General features: G+C 57.0%; 2 protein-coding genes and 1 non-coding gene across 9 annotated transcripts; 2 read left to right on the plus strand and 1 right to left on the minus strand.

Moving 5' to 3' along the window:
* On the minus strand, window positions 1–1,459 carry C17H19orf73 (chromosome 17 C19orf73 homolog). Its single transcript, XM_027619380.1, is given in 4 exon segments — window positions 1–36; window positions 133–291; window positions 293–433; window positions 1,364–1,459. Coding segments are annotated over 4 exon segments (432 nt in total).
* Window positions 804–23,459, plus strand: PPFIA3 (PTPRF interacting protein alpha 3). 7 transcript variants are annotated; one of them, XM_027619594.2, is made up of 31 exons: window positions 804–1,081; window positions 1,528–1,735; window positions 5,069–5,323; window positions 5,595–5,696; window positions 6,076–6,240; window positions 6,600–6,674; window positions 7,002–7,076; window positions 7,391–7,612; window positions 9,559–9,705; window positions 9,813–9,947; window positions 10,350–10,433; window positions 10,599–10,730; window positions 11,422–11,484; window positions 11,637–11,713; window positions 11,982–12,126; window positions 12,669–12,856; window positions 14,091–14,313; window positions 14,977–15,140; window positions 15,271–15,398; window positions 16,116–16,209; window positions 16,739–16,820; window positions 17,480–17,680; window positions 18,983–19,045; window positions 19,211–19,237; window positions 20,301–20,476; window positions 20,890–20,987; window positions 21,181–21,356; window positions 21,444–21,512; window positions 21,738–21,909; window positions 22,508–22,579; window positions 22,666–23,459. In XM_027619594.2, exons 3-30 carry the CDS (start codon window positions 5,084–5,086, stop codon window positions 22,564–22,566), a joined length of 3,582 nt encoding a protein of 1,193 aa, XP_027475395.2. In that variant the 5' UTR covers window positions 804–1,081; window positions 1,528–1,735; window positions 5,069–5,083; the 3' UTR covers window positions 22,567–22,579; window positions 22,666–23,459. The 7 variants fall into 7 exon arrangements, with proteins under 7 accessions (XP_027475395.2, XP_027475394.2, XP_027475396.2 ...); XM_027619593.2 differs by lacking the exon at window positions 1,528–1,735 and adding an exon at window positions 4,425–4,509; XM_027619595.2 differs by lacking the exon at window positions 1,528–1,735 and having other exon boundaries at window positions 804–1,085.
* On the plus strand, window positions 16,540–16,646 carry LOC113936829. Its single transcript, XR_003524388.1, has one exon. It is a non-coding gene; the product is annotated as a U6 spliceosomal RNA (small nuclear RNA).
* Window positions 23,460–23,462: the final 3 nt, after the last annotated feature.

The raw sequence follows: 23,462 nt of genomic DNA on the forward strand, positions 1-23,462 counted from the left end.
CTAGGCATAAATCCAAGGCGGAGGCTGGGGCCCTGTCTGGGTCCGAGTGCGGGGTCATAACCGAAGTCAACGCCCCCTTGCCCTTAAAGACAGACAGGGCGAAGGCCAAGCCCCTTCTGTAGTTGGTCTGACAGAGGAGTCCTGAGAAGCTGCAGAGCCGGTGGGCGGCCTCTGTGTGGGCGGGGTGGAGCGAACCATAAGCTTCGTTCGCCAGGGGAGCCCTGCGGGCCGTACTCTCATCAGCGTGGGAGGTGGGGATGCCGCGTGCAGTTCCCGAGATGGGCGCAGGGGGTGCAGAACAAGGTGCACTCGCCGACCCGGCATTCACCCCACCTTCCAACCTGAGCGCGTGTCTCCGGAAGCCGCCCCCGCCTTAAAATCCAACCTTTACTCCCGCCTCACCGCCGGTCCAGCCCTCGCGTCCCGTGCGGCGCTAGGGCCGGCGCGCGCCACCTCCGGGATCCGGGGTCGCAACTCGCATTCCACGCTGCGCGCCACTAGCTCCAGGTGACATCATCCCCCTGCCGGGCTCCGCCTCCCGCCCCAGCCGCCGCACGCGGCGCGCTTATTGGCCGGCGCTCTTCGAGCCCCGCCTTCCGCTCTCCGCCCGCGCTACCCCTCCCAGTCCGTGCGGAGGCGGGGTTTAGCCACCGGCCGGCGCCGACGACGCCTCCCATTGGCCATTCAGAGCCGTCTGTCAGTCTCCTGTTAAAGGGGCCACGACCGCACGGGAGCTGTGGGGGGGGAGGGAGGAGGAATTTTTTTGGGGGGGAGGTGGGATTTGGGGGGCGCTGGTGGGCACCCCTGGATCTGGCGGCTGCGGCCTCGCGGGGGGGAGGCTGAACGGTGATAGGGGCAAGGGGCTATTTTAGGGGGTAGAGGGCTGTTAGACCGTGAGGGGGAGGGGGGTCCCCAGCGCCCAAGCCGGAGCCAGAGACGCGGAGCCCGCGCGAGCGCCGGAGACAGGGCTCCGGAGCCACAGATTCGGGCCCCGGCCGTCGCCAGGGGCCCCGCCCGGTCCCCCCACCCCACCCCACGTCCCTCCTGCAGCCCAGCTCCGCCCGCAGCCGCCGCGGACCAGGTAGGTAAGAGCCCGGCCCAGCCCGCTTGGCAGCGCCCACCCCAGGGACCCCTCGCCGAGCCTCCCTCGCCTGCCCGAGATCCTGGACTCCCTTCTTTATCCCCGGGGTCTCTGGAGCCCAGATTTCACAGCCCAACCCCAAAGACTCAGGCGTGCCCCTCCCGGCTCTCAGAGTCCCCAACCGAACCCTAGAATCCCGGGCGTACTGCCGCCTTGCGCCTCGTCCAGGGCCCAGGAGCCTGGATTTCCCTGTTCAGCCCCGGCAGCCCCCTCTGGACCTACATCCTCCTCCTCGGCCCATTCCCGGGAGCTCCAGACACCTGCCGTGGCTGTGTCAGACCCCCAGCTAGGGCCAGCTGTCCCCCGTCGGGTGTGCATAGTCCCCTATTCGTGCACCCGGTCTGCCCATCTCCAGCCTGAACAGCCAGCCTCCTCCCTCGGTCCAGGCCCGCTCGGCAGCCGCCCTGGACACAGGCCCGCTCTGGAGCTGTCCATGGTCAGCGCACTCGGCAGCCTCACCTCCCCCACCTCCTGCTGCTGCTGCCGCCTGGGAGGGGGCGCCTGCGGTTCGGGGAATACCCCCCGCCGCGCCTTTGACCCGGAGATACCCGGGGCCCTCTCCAACCCGGGCGCCTGGCCCTCAGGTTTACGCTGGTGAGCCTCTCGTCCCGTCCTCAGTACCCCAGGTTTCTGGGACCCCAGCTGTTTCTTGAGGAGTCAGGGCTTCTGAATGTTCCTGCCTGGTCCACCTTAGGGACCCTGGCATCCAGGGATCCAGCTCCCACCTGGCTCTGGAAGCCCTGTCGGTGTTCACCCCGCCTGTCTGAAAGCCCCAGCTGGTAGCCCCCACTCGCTCAGGACCTGGGAATCCAGTTTCCCAGCTCTTGCCCCCTTTAGAGACCCAGTTCAACAGCCCCTGTGCCCCTCAGCAAATATACCCAGCCTCCTGACACCCCAGCACTGCCTGCTTAGGCATTCAGGCACCATGACTCTCTCCCTTTCAGGGACTTGGAATGCAATTCTTAAGGCAAATCTCTGGCTTCTGCCCACCTTCCCCCTTGGAGACCTAGATGCTTTGTCTCTGGTCCTGCATCCCCTCAAGGACCCAGGAGTTCAGACCCCAGCTTCTGTATTGCCCACCAAAACCATCTGCCACAATCCTCCTTCCCCACAAGGACTCAGGCTCCAAGCTTCCATCCCCTGTCCTTTATCTCCACAACGATTCAGGAGTCCAGGCCCCCACCAAGTATCTAGCCCATTAGCTCTTACTCTTGGGGACCCAGGTCCCCCCAGCTTCACAACCCCCATCAATTTGACGTCTCTAGTGGCCTTAACAAACCCCTGCCTCATCCCCATATCATCTCAGGCACTGGGCTCCCTGGGGATTCTCTTCTCTATTCCCTGAGACCCAGGTTCTTGAGATGTTTCCAGCACCCCATCATGATGTTTCTGTCATGATGTCCCATCCTCTGAGTACACCTTCTCAGGCTGATGAGCCAAACATACACCCCTTCCTCTAGTTGTGTTCTGTGACCTAGGTTCATTAGATGATCTAGAACCTATCCACTATCTTCCATATTTCCAGGTAAACTGTGCCCTTGCGATGCTCTAGATTCTTTCTAAATCTTAGAACGCTCTCAGTCAATATCTCTGTTCTGTTTTCACCCACGGAATGTTTTCAGTTCTAGGTTAGATGCTAAAATCTAGGCATGTATTTCCCCAGGGGAATTCAAATGTCTTGATAAGGCCCCCAAACCAAATTCTGATCCCACCTTCTCCTCACATATGTTCCAAATTTTTAGAAACCAGTACTTGCTTATTCTCTGCTAGAATTTTATTTTAGGTGTGTTCTAGGTTTCAGCCACATCCTTGGCATTGTTCTAGATTCTGTTCTCCTCCCAGGGGCATTCTATATTCTAGAATATGTGTGTTCCAATTATGTGCTCTACCCTTTCTCCAATTGCACTATCAATTTTAAAATGCACTTTCCTATTTTAGGTTCCATCTACTTCTACGGTCTCAAATCTAAAGGATTCTCACTGAAATGTAGAGCATCTTCCTTTTTCAGGTACTAGATTCTAGGCCCATCCATTCCCACCTTTTCTGTCCATCTTTTCCCTAATGTGACCTTCGTTTAGAACTTATCTCCTGGAGGACTGTGGGTTTCCTCCTCCATCTGGCACTTTAGCATTCTAAGCATGCTCTAGGCTCATCTCCTCTTTTGGAGTCTTCAGCTAGAAATGTCCTCATTTCCAGAACATCTCTCCCCCCTTCCTTTGCCAGCTCAGTCCTTATGCCAGTAAATTCTCAATTCCCAGCATGCTTCTGAATCTTCCCCCAGGCACTTTTAAGTTCCAGGCAAACTCCTTGCTACTTTCTAGGGTTTTTTCCCCCACCTCCAGGGAATGTTCTGAATTCTAGTGTCTATCTTTCGCCTTCTGTCTGTCACCTAGACACATGATAACACCAAGAGTGTGACCCTGCTATATTCTTTGTTACACCTGCATCCCTGGTAGGTTCTGAGTTCTAGATGTCTCCTGACTAGGTTTGTCATGTGTTACATTAGGTATGTTCTTAGGTATCATCTTGCTTCCCTCTGTGTTTGGGGTTCTTTGGTGACCCAGACCACTCTTTCATTTATTGGATTGCTTTTGACTGGTTCAGGTTCCAGACCTAGGTTCTAGAATATGCCCCTCTACTTGGCCCTATGTGAGGATTTTACCCCAAGCGCACTGTACCTGTGGAAACACATGTCCTTTCTGCACCATGTACTGTCTTCATCTCCCGAGTAGGTTCTGGATTTTAGATACCATGTTGGTTTTGACCTCTCTCCTTATAAATATTGTCTTAAATCTGGCCTCTGAGTGCTGGCATGCCAGTGTCTAGATTCCCAGGGGCACCTCTTCAAAGACCCAAGGGTGTAGGCATCTAGCTGCCTTCACTCCCAGGTTCTAGGGCCCTCCATCCCTCCTCTTCTCATTGAAGTCCAAGACCCCAGTTCCAGGTTTTGGACATAGTGTGCACACTGGGTGGAGCTGGGAACTATTCACTGTCAGAACCGGTTATGCCGCTGCCTGGAGGGAGAGAAGGAAAGGAGGGAATAGAGTGAAAGTCTCTCCTGCTTTCGACCAGGCCAGCTGGACCCGTCTGACCTGATGTGTGTGGAGGGAGCGGCTCAGGAGACCTCCCTTCATCTCCGCCCACGGCTCATGCACCTAGATTCCTGGGGCCTGGGGGCCTGGACTCTGGGGTTCTGGGGGAAGAGGGGTCTGAAGGCTGGAATTTCTGGGTCTGAGGTTGGAGGTTGAAAGCTCAGATTCTTGTGTCCCTGTCTGACCCCCAGGATTGGGGAAGAGGTGGCTGAAGGCTCAGACTCCGGGGTCTAGGGGAGAGAAGGAAATTGGGGACCCAGCCTCCTGTGGCCTGAGGTAGGAGGGAGCTGGATCTTGGACTCCTGGGTTGAGGGAGATGGCTAGCAAGTGGAGTGGTTTTTAGATTCTTCTGGAGCTGGGGTCCAGATATCTGGGACATTGGGGGCAGGAGTTGGGCTGGATAGGTGAGGACCATCCCTGTGACCCTGTACTGGTACCAATGACCTAATTCTGTGGCCCCAGTTCTTTGACCTCCTGAAGGCATGGTTCTCAGCTGGGCTTGTCTTCTTACACATGCGGCGGGTTAATGGGCATTCCCAGCAGGGTCAGAATAGGTAGACTGATTTTCCCACATTGACTCAGGCAATGGGTCACCTGGCTTTGGTTTCTCTGACTAGGCTGGTCCTAGATTTGCTGCCTAGATTGAAACCCTGGTGGGTTTCAATTAATCCTGAGCCATGAGCAGAATGGATGGGCCCCAGTTTCTTCTGTACAATGCCTGGGTTGCCCCACCTCAGTTTCCACTATGGAGTATCCCAGGGGCCGTGCCTCAGTTTCTCTGCCAGTGCCTCGACGAGGCCGGTCTCTGTTCCCTGCCCCCTCCCCACTCCCGCAGGCCAGCACCGCCGCCATGATGTGCGAGGTGATGCCCACCATCAGCGAGGATGGCCGGCGGGGCTCGGCGCTGGGCCCCGACGAGGCGGGCGGCGAGCTGGAGCGCCTTATGGTCACGATGCTCACGGAGCGCGAGCGCCTGCTGGAGACGCTGCGCGAGGCGCAGGACGGGCTGGCTACGGCGCAGTTGCGGCTGCGCGAGCTGGGCCACGAGAAGGACTCGCTGCAGCGCCAGCTCAGCATCGCTCTGCCCCAGGTCTGGGCGGGACTGGGGGCGGGGCCTGAGGGAGGCGGGACCTCGACCGCCGAAGGCGCGGAGAGGGCGGTCCGGAAGGGGCGGGACTTGGCGCGTCAAAGGGAGGAGTGCATGGGGCGGGCGCTTGCCGATGGTGGGCGGGGCCTGAACCTCTGGAAGGGGCGGGATTTAGCAGAGAGGGGTGGGGCCTTCAAAACTTCCAGGCCTGTGTAATGCGGGACATGGGGAAAGGATTGATCTCATTGTCCGGATTCTACCCACATCTGGACAGGAGTTTGCGGCTCTGACGAAGGAGCTGAACTTATGTCGGGAGCAGCTGCTGGAGCGGGAGGAAGAGATCGCAGAGCTGAAGGCGGAGCGCAACAACACGCGGGTGAGGGGCGTGGGGGCGGGGCCTAAGCGGGGTGGGCGGAGCCACGAGGTGTTGCAGCCTGACCCCATCTTTTTTTACCCATCTTGCCTTCCTGTCTTCTCCTCCCTGCTTCCACTTCCTGGCTGGTCTCTTCTGGTTCCCTCCTTCCTTCACATCTCCTCCCTTACCTCCATAATTGTTCTTTTCCTACACCATTCCTTCCTTGACCATGCCCCTACCTCTGATATCCCTTTCTCTTTTCCTGACCTCTCTCCTTACCTCTTTGCTTGGCTCCACTCTTCCTCCATGTGTCCGCCCCACCTGTCTGGACCACCCTTGTCCTCGACCCTGCCTCTCTTCCCTTGCCTCTTTTCCTTGGCCCGGTGACCTAACCCTGTAGCTTCTCCTTGAACACCTGGAATGCCTGGTGTCCAGGCACGAGAGGTCACTGCGCATGACCGTGGTAAAGCGCCAGGCCCAGTCCCCGGGTGGGGTCTCTTCTGAGGTGGAGGTGCTCAAGGCTCTAAAATCCCTCTTCGAGCACCACAAGGCCCTGGATGAGAAGGTATGAGAAACAGAAGAGCCTGGATGCAGAACCTAAGCCCGTGGTTGGCTGGGACTGTCCTGGATAGGAGAGATTCTGTCTGTGATTGGTTGGGGATGTCCTAAGTGGGAAGAATGTTGACTGAGATTGTTTGGGACGGGAGACTCAGATTGGGAACTGACTGGTTGAAAAATGAATTTTGGTGGGGCCTAGCGGTGGGTGGGGCTGCCTTGGTACCTGGTTGGAGCTGCACACCCATTTATAGGTAGAGGAATGCTAATGTCGGCCTATCAGGCCACCCCAGGGGTGTTCGGCCTCACGGTCAGCTGCCCTAGATTGTGTCTGATCCCCATCTCACTCTGTCCCGCTCCCATCCCCAGGTCCGGGAGCGGCTGCGGATGGCGCTGGAGCGGGTGGCGGTGCTAGAGGAGGAGTTGGAGCTGAGCAATCAGGAGGTGGGGGCGTGGCCAAGAAGGAGGCGGGACTAAGGAGCTACCAATGGGGTGGAGCTGATTGGGTGGGGTTCAGGGAAAGAACGGACAATGGAGGAAATGGTTGGAGGGGGGAAGTTCGGGCTCTAGAGGACACCGCCACAGGGAGGCTAGGGGGAAGAGTAAGGGTGAACTTCTTCACCCTGGGCAGCTAAGGAGAGATACAATGAAGGCACAGGGTTTAAAGACAGACTGTGGGATGGGGTGGCCCCAACAGGACCAGTGCCAGTGGGAAGTAGAGCTGGGGGCTCTAGGACTCCCTTTGTCCTGATCTCCGTTTCCCGTTCCCAGACCCTGAGCCTTCGAGAGCAGCTGTCTAGGCGCCGGTCGGGGCTGGAGGAGCCCGGCAAGGATGGGGACGGGCAGGTGAGAGGCAGAAGTCCTTTGCTCCCCTTGCTCTTCAAGGATCCCCATCCCTGTGACCTCCACTCAGCCCCCTGACTTTGTGATGGTCCTTTTAATGTTTGGTATGATCCTCACTGCCTCTATGACATCTGAAGTCCTAAGACCCTTATTGGCCTTTGACCTCTGATTTAAGTCACCTAGCTACCTTCTGCGACCTCCAGGCTGATCTTTGATTCCCCCCTCCCCTGCATCAACTTTCTCCTTGTATTCTCTCTATATCTCTGTGTTCCCCACTCTGGGTTCTGTCCCTTCTTCTCTCACTGTTCCCATTCCAGCCCCTTGCCAATGGCCTTGGTCCTGGCGGGGATTCGAACCGGCGCACAGCGGAGCTGGAGGAGGCCCTGGAGCGGCAGCGTGCGGAGGTGTGCCAGCTGCGGGAGCGCCTGGCGGTGTTGTGCCGCCAGATGAGCCAGCTGGAGGAGGAGCTGGGCACCGCCCACCGCGAGCTGGGTAAGGCCGAGGAAGCTAACGCCAAGCTCCAGCGCGACCTCAAGGAGGTGAGGCCGGAGCCCCTGGTGGGCTGCCCTCTGTCCCTCCCTCCCCCTAACCCTTCCGATCCCCCTTTGCCCAAAGTCACAGAGCTCATGAATGGTGGAACCTGGAATCGGTCCACAAGCTCTGTGGACTCTCCTCTCTGAGCCTCAGTTTGCTCACCCGTAGAATGGGATTTATCACCCTTGCCAGAGGGTTGGCACATGACACATACATGGTAGGCGTTCAATAACTGGTCCGAGATATGTTATCACTGGGAAATTCTCTTGTGCTTTTTTTTTTTTTAAGATTTTATTTATTTATTTGAAAAAGAGCATGAGTGGGGAGGGGTGGGGGGAAAGGGAGAGGGAAAGGGAGAAGCAGCCGCCCCGCTGAGCAGGGAGCCCAATGCGGGGCTCTATCCCAGGACCCCAGGATCACAACCTGAGCTGAAGGGAGACGCTTAACCGACTGAGCCACCCAGGCGCCCCACTCTTGTGCTTCTAAGTTGAACTCCCTTGTCTGCATTTCACCCCATCCTGGCTTAGGCCCCTTGATCCTAATTCCTATGCCCCTGGAACTGCTGGGAAATTTAGGGTATGGATTCTGGAAGTCACTGGATGAGAAAGAAGAGCGAGCACTTTATTTTTCATCATCCATTGGGACTTTCACCTCGGATTTTAAACCTGGATGGCCCTGTTGGGAAGTGTGGCCCCACCTCACGGGCTCCCAGACAGAAGTCCATCTTCCATGAGACCCTGGAGCCCTGTCTTAGGTTTTCTGAGCCTGCAGTACCATGGGGCTCTTGGGAGATGTTTCCTCCCATGTGGAAGGGACTTTTGTTTTTCATGAGACCCTAGGGCACTCGCTCTGTGATTCTAAGCCTGGGTTGTGCTAGAAGTTGCTGAAAAATCTAAGGCCTGGATTTTTTTTTCTCTTTAATTTTCTTTTTCTTTGATTCATCAGTTGCATATAACTGGAATAGTTTATTATTATTAGTAGTAGTAGTAGTATTTTAAAGATTTTATTTATTTATTTGATGGAGAGAGAGACACAGCGAGAGAGGGAACACAAGCAGGGGGAGTGGGAGAGGGAGAAGCAGGCTTCCCGCGGAGCAGGGAGCCCGATGCGGGGCTCGATCCGAGGATCCTGGGATCACAACCTTAGCCAAAGGCAGACGCTTAATGACTGAGCCACCCAGGAGCTCCATATTATTATTATTTTTAAGTAAACTTTACCCCCAAGGTGGGGCTTGAACTCAGGACCCCAAGATCAAGAGTCACATGCTCTACTGACTGAGCCAGCCAGGCGCCCCTAAGGCCTGGATTTTTGAGGGGGTGGGCCAAGAAGAGTGGAGACTTCCCATCCCATGGGCTTCAGGTCATCCATACGGGGAGGGTCTAAGACAGTAAGCCCTAGAAACTCACGGGAGGTGAGGTACCACATTTTTTTTTTCTTTAAATTTTTTATTGTTATGTTAATCACCATACATTACATCATTAGTTTTTGATGTAGTGTTCCATGATTCATTGTTTGTGCATAGCACCAAGTGCTCCACGCAGAACGTGCCCTCTTTAATACCCATCACCAGGCTAACCCATCCCCCCACCCCCCTCCCCTCTAGAACCCTCTGTTTTTCAGAGTCCATCGTCTCTCATGGTTCGTCTCCCCCTCCGATTTACTCCCCTTCATTCTTCCCCTCCTGCTGTCTTCTTCTTCTTCTTCTTTTTTTTTTTTTTCTTAACATATATTGCAGAGGTACCACCATTTTAACTCTCGGGTGGTCGGGGTCCTAAGGTTGGCTATTCCTGGGAGTTCTTGGCAGGTGTGGTTCCACCATTCTGATGCCCAGATAGTAGGAAACTTCATTTCCCAGGATACCCTGGGGTGCCTGATCTAGGGTTCTAAGCCTACACTACCCCCGGGGCTTTTTGGGAGCTGTCGTCCACGTGACCTTTGGCCACCCCTGCAGGCGCTTGCGCAGCGGGAGGATATGGAGGAGCGGATCACGACCCTGGAGAAGCGCTACCTGAGTGCCCAGCGCGAGGCCACGTCTCTGCACGATGCCAATGACAAGCTGGAGAACGAGTTGGCCAGCAAGGAGTCGCTGTACCGGCAGGTGGGGGCACGGCCAGGGAGGTGACATGGGGGCGAGGCCGCGGCCTGTGTGACCTAGCTCCTCTCCTTCCCCCTCCACCCCCCACCCCCATCTCCGTCCCCCCTCAGAGTGAAGAGAAGAGCCGTCAGCTGGCGGAGTGGTTGGACGACGCCAAGCAGAAGCTGCAGCAGACCCTGCAGAAGGCGGAGACCTTGCCCGAGATAGAGGCACAACTGGCCCAGCGCGTGGCAGCGCTCAACAAAGTGAGGAGAGGCCTGGGGCGGGAGTGTGGGGGTGTGGGGTAGAGGGATGAGGCCGGGCCTTCAGGCTGGAGGGGTAGGAAACTTGCCACGGGGATTCTGGGGAAAGAGGCGGGGCCGGGGGGTCTAGGAAAGTGAGGGAACTTGGAATGGGGTCAGGGCCTGGAGGCTTGTGGGGATGTTCTCTAGTCCGGACTGACAGGATGGCCTGGAACGCAAAAGAGACAGAACAGACCCTGAGGAGAGGACCGGACGAGAATCCTAGCGCAGGGTCTGGGGTCTCTCGGGGGAGGAGCCTGGGGCTCGGGGGGCGGGGCCTGGCACCGAGGCTTGGAAGAGGCGGGGCCTGAGCCTGACTGGGTCCCAGTGGGGCAAAGTCAGACGCCAGGGCTTCCTGTCCACTAGGCTGAGGAACGTCATGGGAATTTTGAGGAGCGGCTTCGGCAGCTGGAGGCCCAGCTGGAGGAGAAGAACCAGGAGCTGCAGCGGGTGAGGGGGCGGACGGCTGCGAGGGTGGGGGTGGGGGGGTGGGGCTTTGGAGCTGAGACCCGAGCTTAGATGAGGGGGCGGAGTTGGGGGGCGGGAGCTGAGAGCAGGGGCGGTGCTCTGGGCCGGGTGGGGTTGAGCATCTCTGTCCCCTTGTCCTTTGGGCAGGCCCGGCAGCGGGAGAAGATGAACGATGACCACAATAAGCGGCTGTCAGAGACGGTGGACAAATTGCTGAGCGAGTCCAACGAACGGTTACAGCTGCACCTCAAGGAGCGCATGGGGGCGCTGGAGGAGAAGGTGTGCCCCAGCCCGGGACTTAAGTAACCTGCAATCCTAGACCGCATCTTGCTGCAATCCCGGGGCCCCAGACTTTTCTCCAAACCGTTAGTGGAGATCTCAAATCTAGGCATCTGGAATTTGAATTAAACAGACTTCTCGAGTCTGTACCTGGTCTAAACACCCCAAGAGCCTGGGGCATCCATACCTTGAGTTCTTGGCTTTTCCCCAAGCCTCTGACCCTTTGGACACTCGCACTTTGAAGATTATTTATTTATTTATGTATGAATGTATGTATGTATGTATTTTAGACAGTGGGGGTGGGAGCAGAGGGGAAGGAAGAGGGAGAGAATCTCAAGCAGACTTCCACTGAGCGCGGAGCCCCGAGTGTGTGGGGGGGCTTGATTTCACGACCCTGAGATCATGACCCCAGCCAAAACCAAGAGTCAGATGCTCAACTGACTGAGCCACCCAGGCGTCTCTGGACCCTCAAACTTTGAATCTTTATTACACAGGATGCTGGATTCTGGGGCTCCCACGCATTCCCTTCCTTAGATGCATCTTTGGCCCCACAAGCCCCATGCCCTCCAGCTCACCACTCACGCCCACCTCATTCTCCTGGGGTCACCTTCGGCCAGTCTCTGGACACTTACAGCCCCAGGACATGCCCCTTCCAGGCTCCGCTCCCTCACTGCACCCCTGTCCTCCACAGAATTCACTAAGTGAGGAGATTGCCAACATGAAGAAGCTTCAGGATGAACTGTTGCTCAACAAAGTAAGGAGAGGTCTGGAGGAGAGGGCATGGGGGTTTAGGACCAGGGACATGGAGCAGGCATTGCTGGGGGATGGCATTATCCAGGCTGGGAGGGGCTATTCCTCAGGGACAGGGCTGATTCTGACCTGACACCTCCAACTTCCTCCCACCAGGAGCAGCTCTTGGCAGAGATGGAGCGGATGCAGATGGAGATCGACCAGCTGCGGGGGAGGCCACCATCCTACTCCAGGTGACACTAGTCCTTCTGCCTCACCCTTGCTCATAGGAGCCCCCTTGGCCAAGCTCATCCTTTCTGATCTCCAGGTCTTCCCTACCCCCCTGTCCTCCCAAGGCTTTCACTGACTCCTGTTACTCTTGACACCTGACTTCATGGCCTCTGACCTCTGACTTCAGATCCCTCTCCCAGTCCTCTGACCCCAGGCCTTTTCCCATGACGCCTGACCTCTCTGCCCTTTTCCTGATCCCTTGGTCTCTGATTGCCTTCTCCATGCCCACAGGTCTCTCCCTGGCAGTGCCCTGGAGCTCCGTTACTCCCAGGCACCCACATTACCTTCTGGTGCCCACTTGGACCCCTATGGGGCTGGCAGTGGCCGGGCAGGCAAGAGGGGCCGCTGGTCAGGGGTCAAGGACGAGCCCTCCAAGGTCAGCAGCCACTTTTGGGGCCTGGACTGAGCAGGGGGTGGGTGGGCAACAGCAGGAAATGGAGTGTAATACACAGGGCTCTGGAAGGGGGCTGGGCTGAGAAACAGCATCTCCTGGACCCATGTTGTCTTTTTTTTTCCTCCTGCGACTCTATCTCTATTTGCCTGATGGCTCGTCATGTGGCTATCCTGCTACCTGGTGAGAACCTTAGCGGAATGATGAGGTGGGGAGAGGGGCGGTGAGTGGGGGATGGGCACGGTGTAGAATCCTAGAATGGGGGTGCAAGGTGAAGAAAGGAAGCGGCCTTGGTCAAGGAAAATGGTAGAATCAGGGGATGGGGCACAGTCCTGGATAGGGCAGTCAGTCAGGGAAAGGGACTTGTGAAGAGACAAAGCTGGGCTGGGAAAAGAGTGTGGGCTGGGTCACAAGGTGAGGCCAGTCCTTGTCAGGGGACACAGGCAGGGTCGTGGAGGGTGGACAAGGTCAGTAGAGGTGAGGGAAGCCCCAGCACCTGACATCCTTCTGTCCCCACACAGAGATAGGAGTGGGAGCGGTCTGCCCCTGCGGGGCCCATGCCACCCCCATTCCCTGGGGAGCTGGATGGCTCAGATGAGGAGGAGGCTGAGGGGATGTTTGGGGCTGAGCTGCTCTCCCCCAGCGGACAGGCCGATGTGCAGACGCTCGCCATCATGCTTCAGGAGCAGCTGGAAGCCATCAACAAGGAGATCAAGTGAGCACTGACTGGCCCAGTCCTTCTCCACCCTGCCTGAGCTGACCCTGTAGCCCCTCTGAAGGCCTGAGCGCATCTCCTCTCTTACTATCCTCAAGGAACTCCCCCAGCCCAACACTCCCTCCAGTAACTAGGAAACCCTCAAGATATACCCAGAAGTCTCCTATCTATTCCCTATCCAGTATTCACAATTTCCCGGCACACCAGTGACTGCATTCCCAAACACCCAAGTTCTCAAGCCAGTACACCAAGAATCCTCCAGCACAACTTGGATGTCGTGGCTTCACACAGCTAGGATCCAGAGTCTCCCAGTACCTCAAGAATCTCAACACAACACAAGGTCCCCAATCCCAAACACCAAGAATCTCACCCTAATACTTCAAGAACCGCAATTCAAGATACCCAGAATTTCGACTTAATATAACAAGAATCTTTGATTTATCACGAATCCCCCACTGACATAAGGTCTACCCTGATTTCCCAGAAATTGCCCTCCTTGGCAATTCTCTAACAACCCACTCTCCATGGGAAATACACCAACATGACCACGACTTTCCATCCAAAGTCATTGTGAGTTGAGGTATTGATTCACATACCAGATGACTCCATGAACTTCCCAGATCCTAGGTTGACCTCAGAGTCCCTGATCTCCCCCAGTCTTATTATGATCTTGCTCTTTCTTTCCTCCTTGGAATTGGACGTCTTTCCCATAGTGATCTTTTTTTTTTTTTTTTAAAGTTTCATTTATTTATTTGAGAGAAAGAATGAGAGAGAGAGAGCACATGAGAAGGGGGAGGGTCAGAGGGAGAAGCAGACTCCCCGCCGAGCAGGGAGCCCGATGTGGGACTCGATCCCGGGACTCCAGGATCATGACCTGAGCCAAAGGCAGTCGCTTAACCAACTGAGCCACCCAGGCGCCCCCATAGTGATCTTTTTTATGACTTTATAGAACGATGTGGTTACCATCATGGAAGCCTTGATGCAGACCCTGATCTTCCTGTTGTCCCTCATCTCCCAATGACCTCCTGAGCCTATCATGACCCCTTGACTCCCCTTTAACCTGTGAGGCCATGATGAATCCGCTAAGACCCTCTAACCTGATTATGCTTTCCTCAGAATTCTTCCCCACCCTCCCCGCCCCCCCAGCCTTCCTGCCCTTTGTGATCCCCAGACTCTGTCTCCCATTGTTTGCCTCTCTGTTCGCTCACGCGGTCTGCCCCCTTTCCTTCCTCAGGCTTATCCAAGAGGAGAAGGAGACAACAGAACAAAGGGCAGAGGAGCTGGAGAGCCGGGTGTCTGGTTCTGGCCTGGACTCCCTGGGCCGCTACCGCAGTAGCTGCTCACTGCCCCCCTCCCTCACTACCTCTACCCTTGCCAGCCCCTCCCCTCCCAGCTCTGGCCACTCAACGCCCCGTCTGGCACCCCCTAGCCCTGCCCGTGAGGGCACCGACAAAGCTGTGAGTGTTCTGAAGTCTCCTCATTTTGGTGGGGTGGCCCGGGGAGGGGGGAGATCAGAGACTGGACTCCCCAAGCAACAGCAACAAAAACCCCTCACACCAGTGATTTTCAAAAGCAACTTTAGCTTTTCCTACAAGTTCCAACTTAAAGGGCGTAAGGGGGAGGCTGAGCCACGGGGTTTCTGAACCCTAACTTGTACTTTTGTCAGATCAGGCCCACTTTTATCTGTTGTGTGCCTTAGGTTTCTTCGTAGGTTTTGTTTTTTTAAGGTTTCTGTGACTAAACATACACTTGAGAGCTAATATTAGATCCTCAGAATTGATCTTTGAGGAGGAATAAGACATATTAGCCCTATGTTATTGCCTTAAACCCCGTTTTCTGGCTTCCAGAGTGTGTAACTCATTAGCTTTCCTATAGTCTGAGCAGATCCCACTCCTGACACCAAAAGCTAGGATACATTAAAAACTGGCTGGTCAAGCTCCAGGCGGACTCATTGCCTTTATGTTTCTGCAACTCACCCCTACCTGATCTAGGCTACCTTTGGAAGTGGTACCCCAAACCAGGGACATCCCAGACACCCCCTGGTAGACATCCCAACTAATGAAGAGCCCCCAGCATGACCCTTCCAATGCATTTCAGCCTCTCTACCTTTTTGTGCCCAGAATCATGTCCCCAAGGAGGAGGCTGGGGCTCCACGAGCGGAGGGGCCAACCATCCCAGGAGACACCCCGCCTCCCACTCCCCGCTCTGCCCGCCTTGAGAGAATGACACAGGCCTTGGCACTGCAGGCAGGATCCCTGGAAGATGGGGGACCCTCACGGGGAAGGTCAGCAGGGACAATGGATGGGATGGGGAGGGGCTTGCTCGGGAGGATGTGCCAGAGGAATGGACAAGGACTTGGGAGGAAAAGAGACATCCCAGATGGGGTCTGCCCTCACTCCGTCCTGTTCACCCAGTGAAGGCACCCCAGATTCCCTGCACAAAGCCCCCAAGAAGAAGAGCATCAAGTCATCCATAGGCCGTCTCTTTGGCAAGAAGGAGAAAGGGCGAATGGGACCTCCAGGCCGGGACAGCTCCTCTCTGGGTGAGGACCCTCATGCCAACCCTATCTCCCTCTCTCCCTTCTTTCCTTCCTCTCTTCCTTCCTTCTTCATTTTCACGAATTCACTTGACATTGATCTGAGTCTTCGTTCATTTGGTAATTCATAGGATGTGAAAGGGGCAGGCAGGACTTGGCGGAAGTAGAGGGAAGGAAGAGGGACAAATACAGGGCACTCTGAGGCCTGCCTGGGGGACTGGAGGTGGGGAGCTAAATGAATTTTATGATTGCATTTACCTATTTTTTAAATAGGGAAAGAGAGAGGACCACCCAAAGGCAGGGAAGATGGTGGGCTGGAGCCTGCTTGTACTGGCTTGTGAAAGCCAAGAGTTCAATTTTCTGGAGTTTTGTGGGCTGCCTGACCTTAACATCAGTAGCCTGAAATTAATGGGATTCTTTACACCATGGAAATTGGCGAACACCACAAAGCAGGGACTATGCCTTTCCTCCCTCCCTCCCTCCCGGGGAGCCGGTGGTTAAACAGTTACCAGCATCCCACTGCCACCTTACCGAGGCCAGTGAATCCAGCCCCATTTCGGGGACGTCTCCAATTCCCTGCCTGGGAGGTGAAATTGGTTCCTGTTTGGCTTTATCACTCCCTCGGGGCCTCTAAGTCGCTGGCCTCCTTCTCAGCACCCTGGACACCAGAGAGTCTCCTTCCTGCTTGATTCTCTCCAAACTCTGGCCCCTCCCTGCCTTCAGCAGGAACACCCTCGGATGAGACACTGGCCACGGACCCTCTGGGGCTAGCCAAGCTGACGGGCCCAGGAGACAAGGACCGAAGGAACAAGAGGAAGTGAGTGTGTGTGTGTATAGGGCGGGCGGGGGGGGGGGGATGGGGGAGACCACTTACAGAGATCCACTTTTTTTTTAAACCTTTTTTTTTTTTTTAAGATTTTACTTATTTGACAGAGAGAGACACGGCGAGAGAGGGAACACAAGCAGGGGGAGTGGCAGAGGGATAGGCAAGCTTCCTGCCGAGCAGGGAGCCCGATGCGGGGCTCAATCCCAGGACCCTAGGACCATGACCTGAGCTGAAGGCAGACGCTTAGCCACTGAGCCCACCCAGGCGCCCCCTTTTTTTAAACCTCTTCTGAGTTTTCTACCTTCATAAAAAGTGCTTTGGGGGCTCAGTTTGGCAGCCCATATACTAACATTGGAACGATCCAGAGAAGATTCACATGGCCTCTGTGCCAGGATGCCAGGCAAATTCATGAAGCATTCCACTGAAAGATAGAACTGTGCTTTGGAGGTGGTTTGTGGGAAAGGATGGCTGGGGGTCTCTGCCCCTGAGAGCTCCTGCCCTACTAGGCCTCTGTCCCCAGGCACGAACTTCTGGAAGAGGCCTGCCGCCAGGGCCTGCCCTTTGCTGCTTGGGATGGGCCCACCGTGGTCTCCTGGCTGGAGGTACTGGGGTCCAGAAATGCCCTGACTCTTGAGCCCCAACTCCTGTGACGGCCCTGCCACTAGGGGTCACCGGGTGCCACCCAGCATCCTCCTCCTAACCTGGGGGTGGGGGTGGGCGTGGGCGGAGGGGGATGAGGCCCTGGGGAAGGTCAGCCTTCCTGTTGATCTAAACAGCTTCCTCCTCCTTGTGCCCCCCCCCCCCCCCGCGCCGCTGACCACGCCCCCTCGCTCCTGCGGTCCTGGTGTCTCTCTCTGTGTCTCCCACATCTCTAACTGTATGGGATTCTCTGTGTCTCTGGTTTTGCATCTCTCCCCATCTCTGCGTTTTTGTCCTTCCCCACATGTCTTCCCACGTCTCCGGGTCTTCCCGTGTCTGTCTCCCAATGTCTTTTGCCTCTTTCTCTCTCCATCCCTCTTTCCCCGGTGACTCTGGCGTTACCCTCTGATCCCCCCCCCTTTATTCCCCGTGTCTCCCTCTGACTCCCTCTCGTCTTGTTTGCCTTGCCCCATCTCTGTCGCTTCTCACCACTAACTTTCCCACCTCTCCATCTGCCTCTCTCCTTTTCTTCTGTCTCTCCGGCGTCTCCCTCAATATTGTCTGCCTCTCCGTGTGTGTCTCTTCCTTCCCTCTCCCCGCCTCCCTCCCTCCTTCTGCCCAGCTGTGGGTAGGCATGCCTGCTTGGTATGTGGCCGCCTGCCGGGCCAACGTCAAGAGCGGCGCCATCATGGCCAACCTGTCGGACACGGAGATCCAGCGGGAGATTGGCATCAGCAACCCGCTGCACCGGCTCAAGCTGCGCCTCGCCATCCAGGAGATGGTCTCACTCACCTCGCCCTCAGCACCCGCCTCCTCCCGCACGGTCAGTGTCTGCAGGCCAATCCCAGCCCTTGCCGCCTCGGGGCCCCGCCTCCTGTCCTCAGACTAGCCAATCCTGGCCTCCCTCACTCCAGCTCTGTCTCGCAGACCCTCTCTGCCTTGTGTCTCGCCTGGATTGGATTATCTCGGGGACGTGGGGTGGGGGAGTCCCTTCTCAGGTCTCCCTGCGTCCCCTCTACCTCGGTCCTGTCTTACACAGACAGGACCTCATCTGGGAGAAAAATTCAAAAGCATATGGTTCCTTACAAAGTCCTTGATGAGGGCACCCCCCCTTCCTCCCCACCCACCTCTGACTCGGCTCCTTGGCTGGTGCTACTATTTGGCTCCCTTTCCTCAGAGCACTTCTCCCCCCGTCTCTCCTCATCCCCGAGGTCTCATCTCAAATGTCACCGCCTCCAAGAAGCCTCCCTAACTCAACAACTAAACTAGTCACTCGCCCCATCACCCCATCACATTAACACCTAATTTTCCCCCACAGTGTTTATGGCCTTCTAATAGTTTATCCCTTTGTTCCGCACCGAAACTTCTGTGTGCCATGCCCAGTTCAGCAATTGTTAACTCCTTGCCCGACTTGCTGTTTGCTTGTGTGTGTTTGTGTGTGTATCTGAGACCCTCTAGTGTAATTTGTGGACATCATTACTGGTTTGCCCAAAAAATTACTTCATCAGGGCATCTTCTAACAATAAGAACACTCTCCTACGCAGCCACCGCGTCCTTATACCTAAGAACGTGACCATTATTGTCAATTTCATCTCTTCAGTCTATTTTCAAATTTCCCCTCGTGTATCCCAGACCCTACAACTGTGCCTGGCACTCATGAGGAGCTACATAAGTGTCTGAATCAATGTATGAAGTCCTACCTCGTGGGGTTGTTGGGGGCAGGTGCTCAGTAAATGCAAATACACATCCCTTACCCCCCACCCAAACTTCTGTCCCACGCCACTGCTGTATCAGCCACCTCGTTCTGAACGTCACTCTGTACATACATCTCTGTGAGGTCAGAGAGGTGATGTTGTGCCCAAGGCCACACAGCAAAATACCCGGGTAGGGCCCCAATTCAAACCTGAACTTGCCCGACCTCAAAGCCCATGTTCTTTTGCCTGGTACACAGCAGGTGCTCAATAAATGATCATTCGGTTTCTCTTTCATTGCCTGGCCCAGAGCAGTAACTGGCCTGAGTCAGAAAGCAGAATGTATATAAATGGACCTGGCCTGGGCCTCTAGGAACACCCCTCCCCCATCCAGAAGCCTTCTCTCAACCCCCATAACACCCCTCGCCCCTCAGTCCACAGGAAACGTGTGGATGACGCACGAAGAGATGGAGTCCCTTACGGCCACGACCAAGCCTGTGAGTGACCCCTGCCGGCGGCTTTGGGAGTGGCACTAACTCTCCCTGGGGAGGGGTTGGGGGGGGCGAATCTCTGGCTGTTCCTCCGTCCGTTCGTCCCTCCCGCCCTCCTCCGCCTGCCCCTTAACCCACCCCTTCTCTTCCCTTTTCCCACTAACGGGTCAGGAGACCAAGGAGATCAGCTGGGAGCAGGTAGGGGGCGCGGGGCGGGACGTGGGCGCATGAACAGGTTGTGCACGCTGCATGCATGCCCCTCCTTCCCCAAGCGCCCCCCCCCCCCCCCCGCGGGAGCGTTCCATCATCGCCGCGGGGGGCGCTGCGTGGAGCCGGGCTCTGGACCGTCTCACTGTGGCTTGGTGGGGGTCGGTGGAAAAGCCTGGACTAGTCCATTGTTAGTGTGGGGCTCGGGCCATTCCATTATCGTGGGGTTGCGGGGGCTGTTCCACTGCTGTAACTAGAGGGAGACCTTTTCTCTATGATTGAGGGGGAGTGGGACTGTTCCAGTGTACTGGGGCCAAGGGGGAAGCATACTGGGGAGGGGCCGCAGGTCCTGCTGAGAAGTCGGCCGGGAGGAGGAGCTACACTTTGTTCTCAAGAAGGGAGAGGCATGAACTCCCCTGAGGTAGATGAACTAGGTTGGACTAGGGTCTTGGTTTCCAGTCGGGGGCCGGTGTTGATTGTTTCCTTACGCTAAAGGGAGTGAAGGACTTTGGGCTGATCCAGAATATTGTTCTGGGCCAGATGTAGCATTAGACTGGTATTTTTGGACCGTGCAAGGGTGATGGATGGATCTGTTATCGTTTGTTGTGGGGAGAACTACACTGGAAGAATCCGTTGTCCTGACTTGGGGGAGAAGCGATGTTGGACTGACCCACTGTTCTGAGCTGGGACAATGCTAGACTAGTGCCTCTCACCCCTTGCTGTTCAGGTGACCTAAGGATCTGGTGGGAATGCAGCTTCTGATTCCGTAGCCTAGGGTGGGGTCCTAGATCCTACAGTTCTGGAAGGTGCACAGGTGATGGTGATGCTGCGGGTCCAAGGGCCGCACTTTGAGTAGACAAGGGTCTCTTCTGTTATTATGAAGGAGTAGGAGACCCCTGGATTGGTCCGTTGTCCTGAGCAGAGATTGACTCATGTCCTAAGGTGGGGTGGAAAAAGAACCACCTTGGGTCAGGGGGTTGGAGTGAACCCTCTCATACATACACGGGAAGGGGTCAGAGGGTCTGACCCTTACCCCACCTGCCCGTGGCCCCAGATCCTGGCATATGGTGACATGAACCACGAGTGGGTGGGGAACGACTGGCTACCCAGCCTGGGGCTGCCCCAATACCGCAGCTACTTCATGGAGTCGCTGGTGGACGCCCGCATGTTAGATCATCTTAACAAGAAGGAGCTCCGGGGCCAACTCAAGATGGTGGACAGCTTCCACAGGTGGGGGCTGCCTGGCCAGTGGGGACAGTCCAAGGGGAAGCCTCACTCCCAGAGAGTCTTTGGCCAATGGGACTGGTGATGGGAACGTCCTGGGACTATCTTTGGCCCTTTAGCCCGGATTCTCAGGAAATCCTGACTTCTGTGCCCCTTCCGCCAATGAGATGGCCCACTAGGCAAAGTCCAAATCCTCAGACGGCTTGGCTCGTTAACCCCATACCCTGTCCAGGTTATCCAATAGGAGCTGCCTGTTGAAAATACCCCACATCCTGGGAAGGTCAGCAGTCCAGAAAACCGGCCCAGTGGGACAACTCCCCAACCTTTCCCAGAAGGACCACAGCCAGTGGGGAGGGGTGAAGCAGCAGCCATTGGGGTTGTGAAGGCTTCTCTGTGACCCCACTTTCCCCACTGTTCAGGGTGAGTCTGCATTATGGGATCATGTGCCTGAAACGGCTCAATTATGACCGGAAGGACTTGGAGCGGAGGCGGGAAGAGAGTCAGACCCAGATCCGAGGTGAGTAAGAGTAGAAGAGCCCCCCCCAACCCCTCAAGCCAGGTGGCTGAGGTTGGGGCTGGTGGGGAGGAGGAGCACCGAGCCTTTTGCGAGGGGGTGGAGCCAGCACAGGGGGCGTGGCCAGGAAAGGAAATGGCGGTGACGTGTGGGCTAAATTGGACCGACCCGCAGCTGAGAGTCCCTTCTGTCCCAGACGTGATGGTGTGGTCCAATGAGCGGGTCATGGGTTGGGTGTCCGGGCTGGGACTGAAGGAATTCGCTACGAACCTCACGGAGAGCGGGGTGCACGGGGCGCTGCTGGCCCTGGACGAGACCTTCGACTACTCCGACCTGGCCTTGCTCCTGCAGATCCCCACGCAGAATGCGCAGGTGAGCTGCGGCTCGGCCCGGGGCACACTGGGCACCGCCACCTCGCAGACTGCACGCTGCCACCCTTCTTCCACCTCTCGTCCCCAGGCCCGGCAGCTCCTGGAGAAGGAATTCAGCAACCTCATCTCCCTGGGCACAGACAGGCGGCTGGACGAGGTGGGCGCGGCCGCAGCCCTGGAGGCTCAGCTCCTAGCGGCACCTGCAGGGTCTGAGCTGAGGGAGTGGGGGCTTGACTTTGCAGGCGGGAGGCGGCTGGAGGCGGGACTAGGGCAGGGGCGGGCTTAAAGGCGAGCTGAAACCCGAGAGGGGTGGAGTCAAAGGAAGTGGCTGAGTCAGAACCCGGCCCCGGTCGCTCATCGTCGGCCCGGCCCCTATACCTAGGACAGCGCCAAGTCCTTCAGCCGCTCCCCATCCTGGCGGAAGATGTTTCGAGAGAAGGACCTCCGAGGCGTAACCCCCGACTCAGCTGAGATGTTGCCCCCCAACTTTCGTTCGGCCGCAGCGGGGGCCCTGGGATCTCCGGGGCTCCCTCTCCGCAAGCTGCAGCCCGAAGGTGGGCGGCACCCCGATGCGACAGCCCCTCCCCCCTTCCCCTTGCTCGGGGTGGGAAAGGGACCAACTGTACATTCCAGAAGCCTCCCTCCAGGTTCTGAAATGGCCTGGTCCTTTCTCCCCGACCCATGACGAATGGATTGCTCAGTATGCCAACTCCCTCTGGGTGTGGAATGGATTAATCCCGCACCCCCTTTCCGAAGTGGGAAATGAATTGGCCCACTGTCACCTGCGGCACCTTAGATGAGTCCAAAGCTGCGGGAAGGGGAGGAAAGGAACCCGGCGTGGAGCCAAGCGTTCGTTGTCATTTCGGGAGGGGTACTCCAAGAGAGGGCGCTTGGGGTTGAAGATCAGAGAAACCCTGCCGTGTGTGTGTGTGTGTGTGTGTGTGTGTGTGTGTGTGTGTGTGTGTCCGTGTGTGTGTGTCCGTGTGTGTGTGACACGCGCGCACCAGACCAAACCACTGCTCGCTCTCGTGTGTGTGTGTGTGTGTGTGTGTGTGTGTGTCCGTCCGTGTGTGTCCGTGTGTGTGTGTGTGTGTGTGTGTGTGTGTGTGACACGCGCGCACCAGACCAAACCACTGCTCGCTCTCCCTGTAGGCCAGACTTCTGGGAGCTCCCGGGCAGACGGCGTTTCGGTCCGGACCTACTCCTGCTAGTGTAGGCCTCCAGGTGAGGACTGTGCTGGGCGATCTTGGGGGTTCGGGGCGGCACAATGGATCTTCATTGCTCCACGTACTGCCCCGGCGTCAATGCAGGTGACCTCACTCGGATGGAAGAATCTTCCAGAGGCTGGGCTGTTCCCCCTCCTGCCCAGAGTATGGTCTCGCCGGGGAGAGCGGGCGGGGGAGCTCGCGCCGCGGACCGGACCATCTGTACAGACGAGCGGGGAGTGCGTGTCCCCGCCTCACAAAAGGACTGGGCCTGGACCAAACCACACGAACTGGACTGAGAGGGGGAACGAAGAGGGCAGGAAGAAATCCCGCCCCAAACTTCCACCTCCCTTTTCTCTACTTTGTAATTTATTGATCAGTTTCCGATGGGAGATGGGTGCCCTTTCCCCGCGGGAAGGGAGCGGGGCTTCCCTCCCCGGCCGCATGCTAGGAGAGGCTGCCCGCTCCCCTTTCTCCTCCCCAGTCGCGGGGCCCAAGTCTTCCTTCTTCGTCCGAAAGGAGGGGAGGGGGGACTCGCTGCTACAAGCCTCGCCCCATGTGCCACTCATCCCCGCCCCGCCGCGTCAGGTCGCCGGTGCCTGGGGTCAGCTGTGGGCGGAGTCCCCCCTTCCTCCCCAGTGTCTCGTGTCCCCGGGGCCTCTCGGCCCCCCGTGCTGTGGCCGTGTCCGTGCCCCGGGGGTAGGGGGTGCAGAACTGCGCTCCCGGTTCCCCTCCGGCTCCGGGGTTTGCATGGGAGAATCCTCTTTCCACGATGCTACTGGGCGACGTGGCGTGGGGGGAGGGAGGATGGTGGGGGAGCCCTCGCCCGAGACTCTTGGTCGGCCTCCCTGCCCCAGGTGTCACTCAGTGATCACGGGTAAAGAGAACTGTTTCAAAAAGCT

Source organism: Zalophus californianus, chromosome 17 (genome assembly GCF_009762305.2).
Source record: "Zalophus californianus isolate mZalCal1 chromosome 17, mZalCal1.pri.v2, whole genome shotgun sequence".
Lineage (NCBI taxonomy): Eukaryota > Metazoa > Chordata > Mammalia > Carnivora > Otariidae > Zalophus > Zalophus californianus.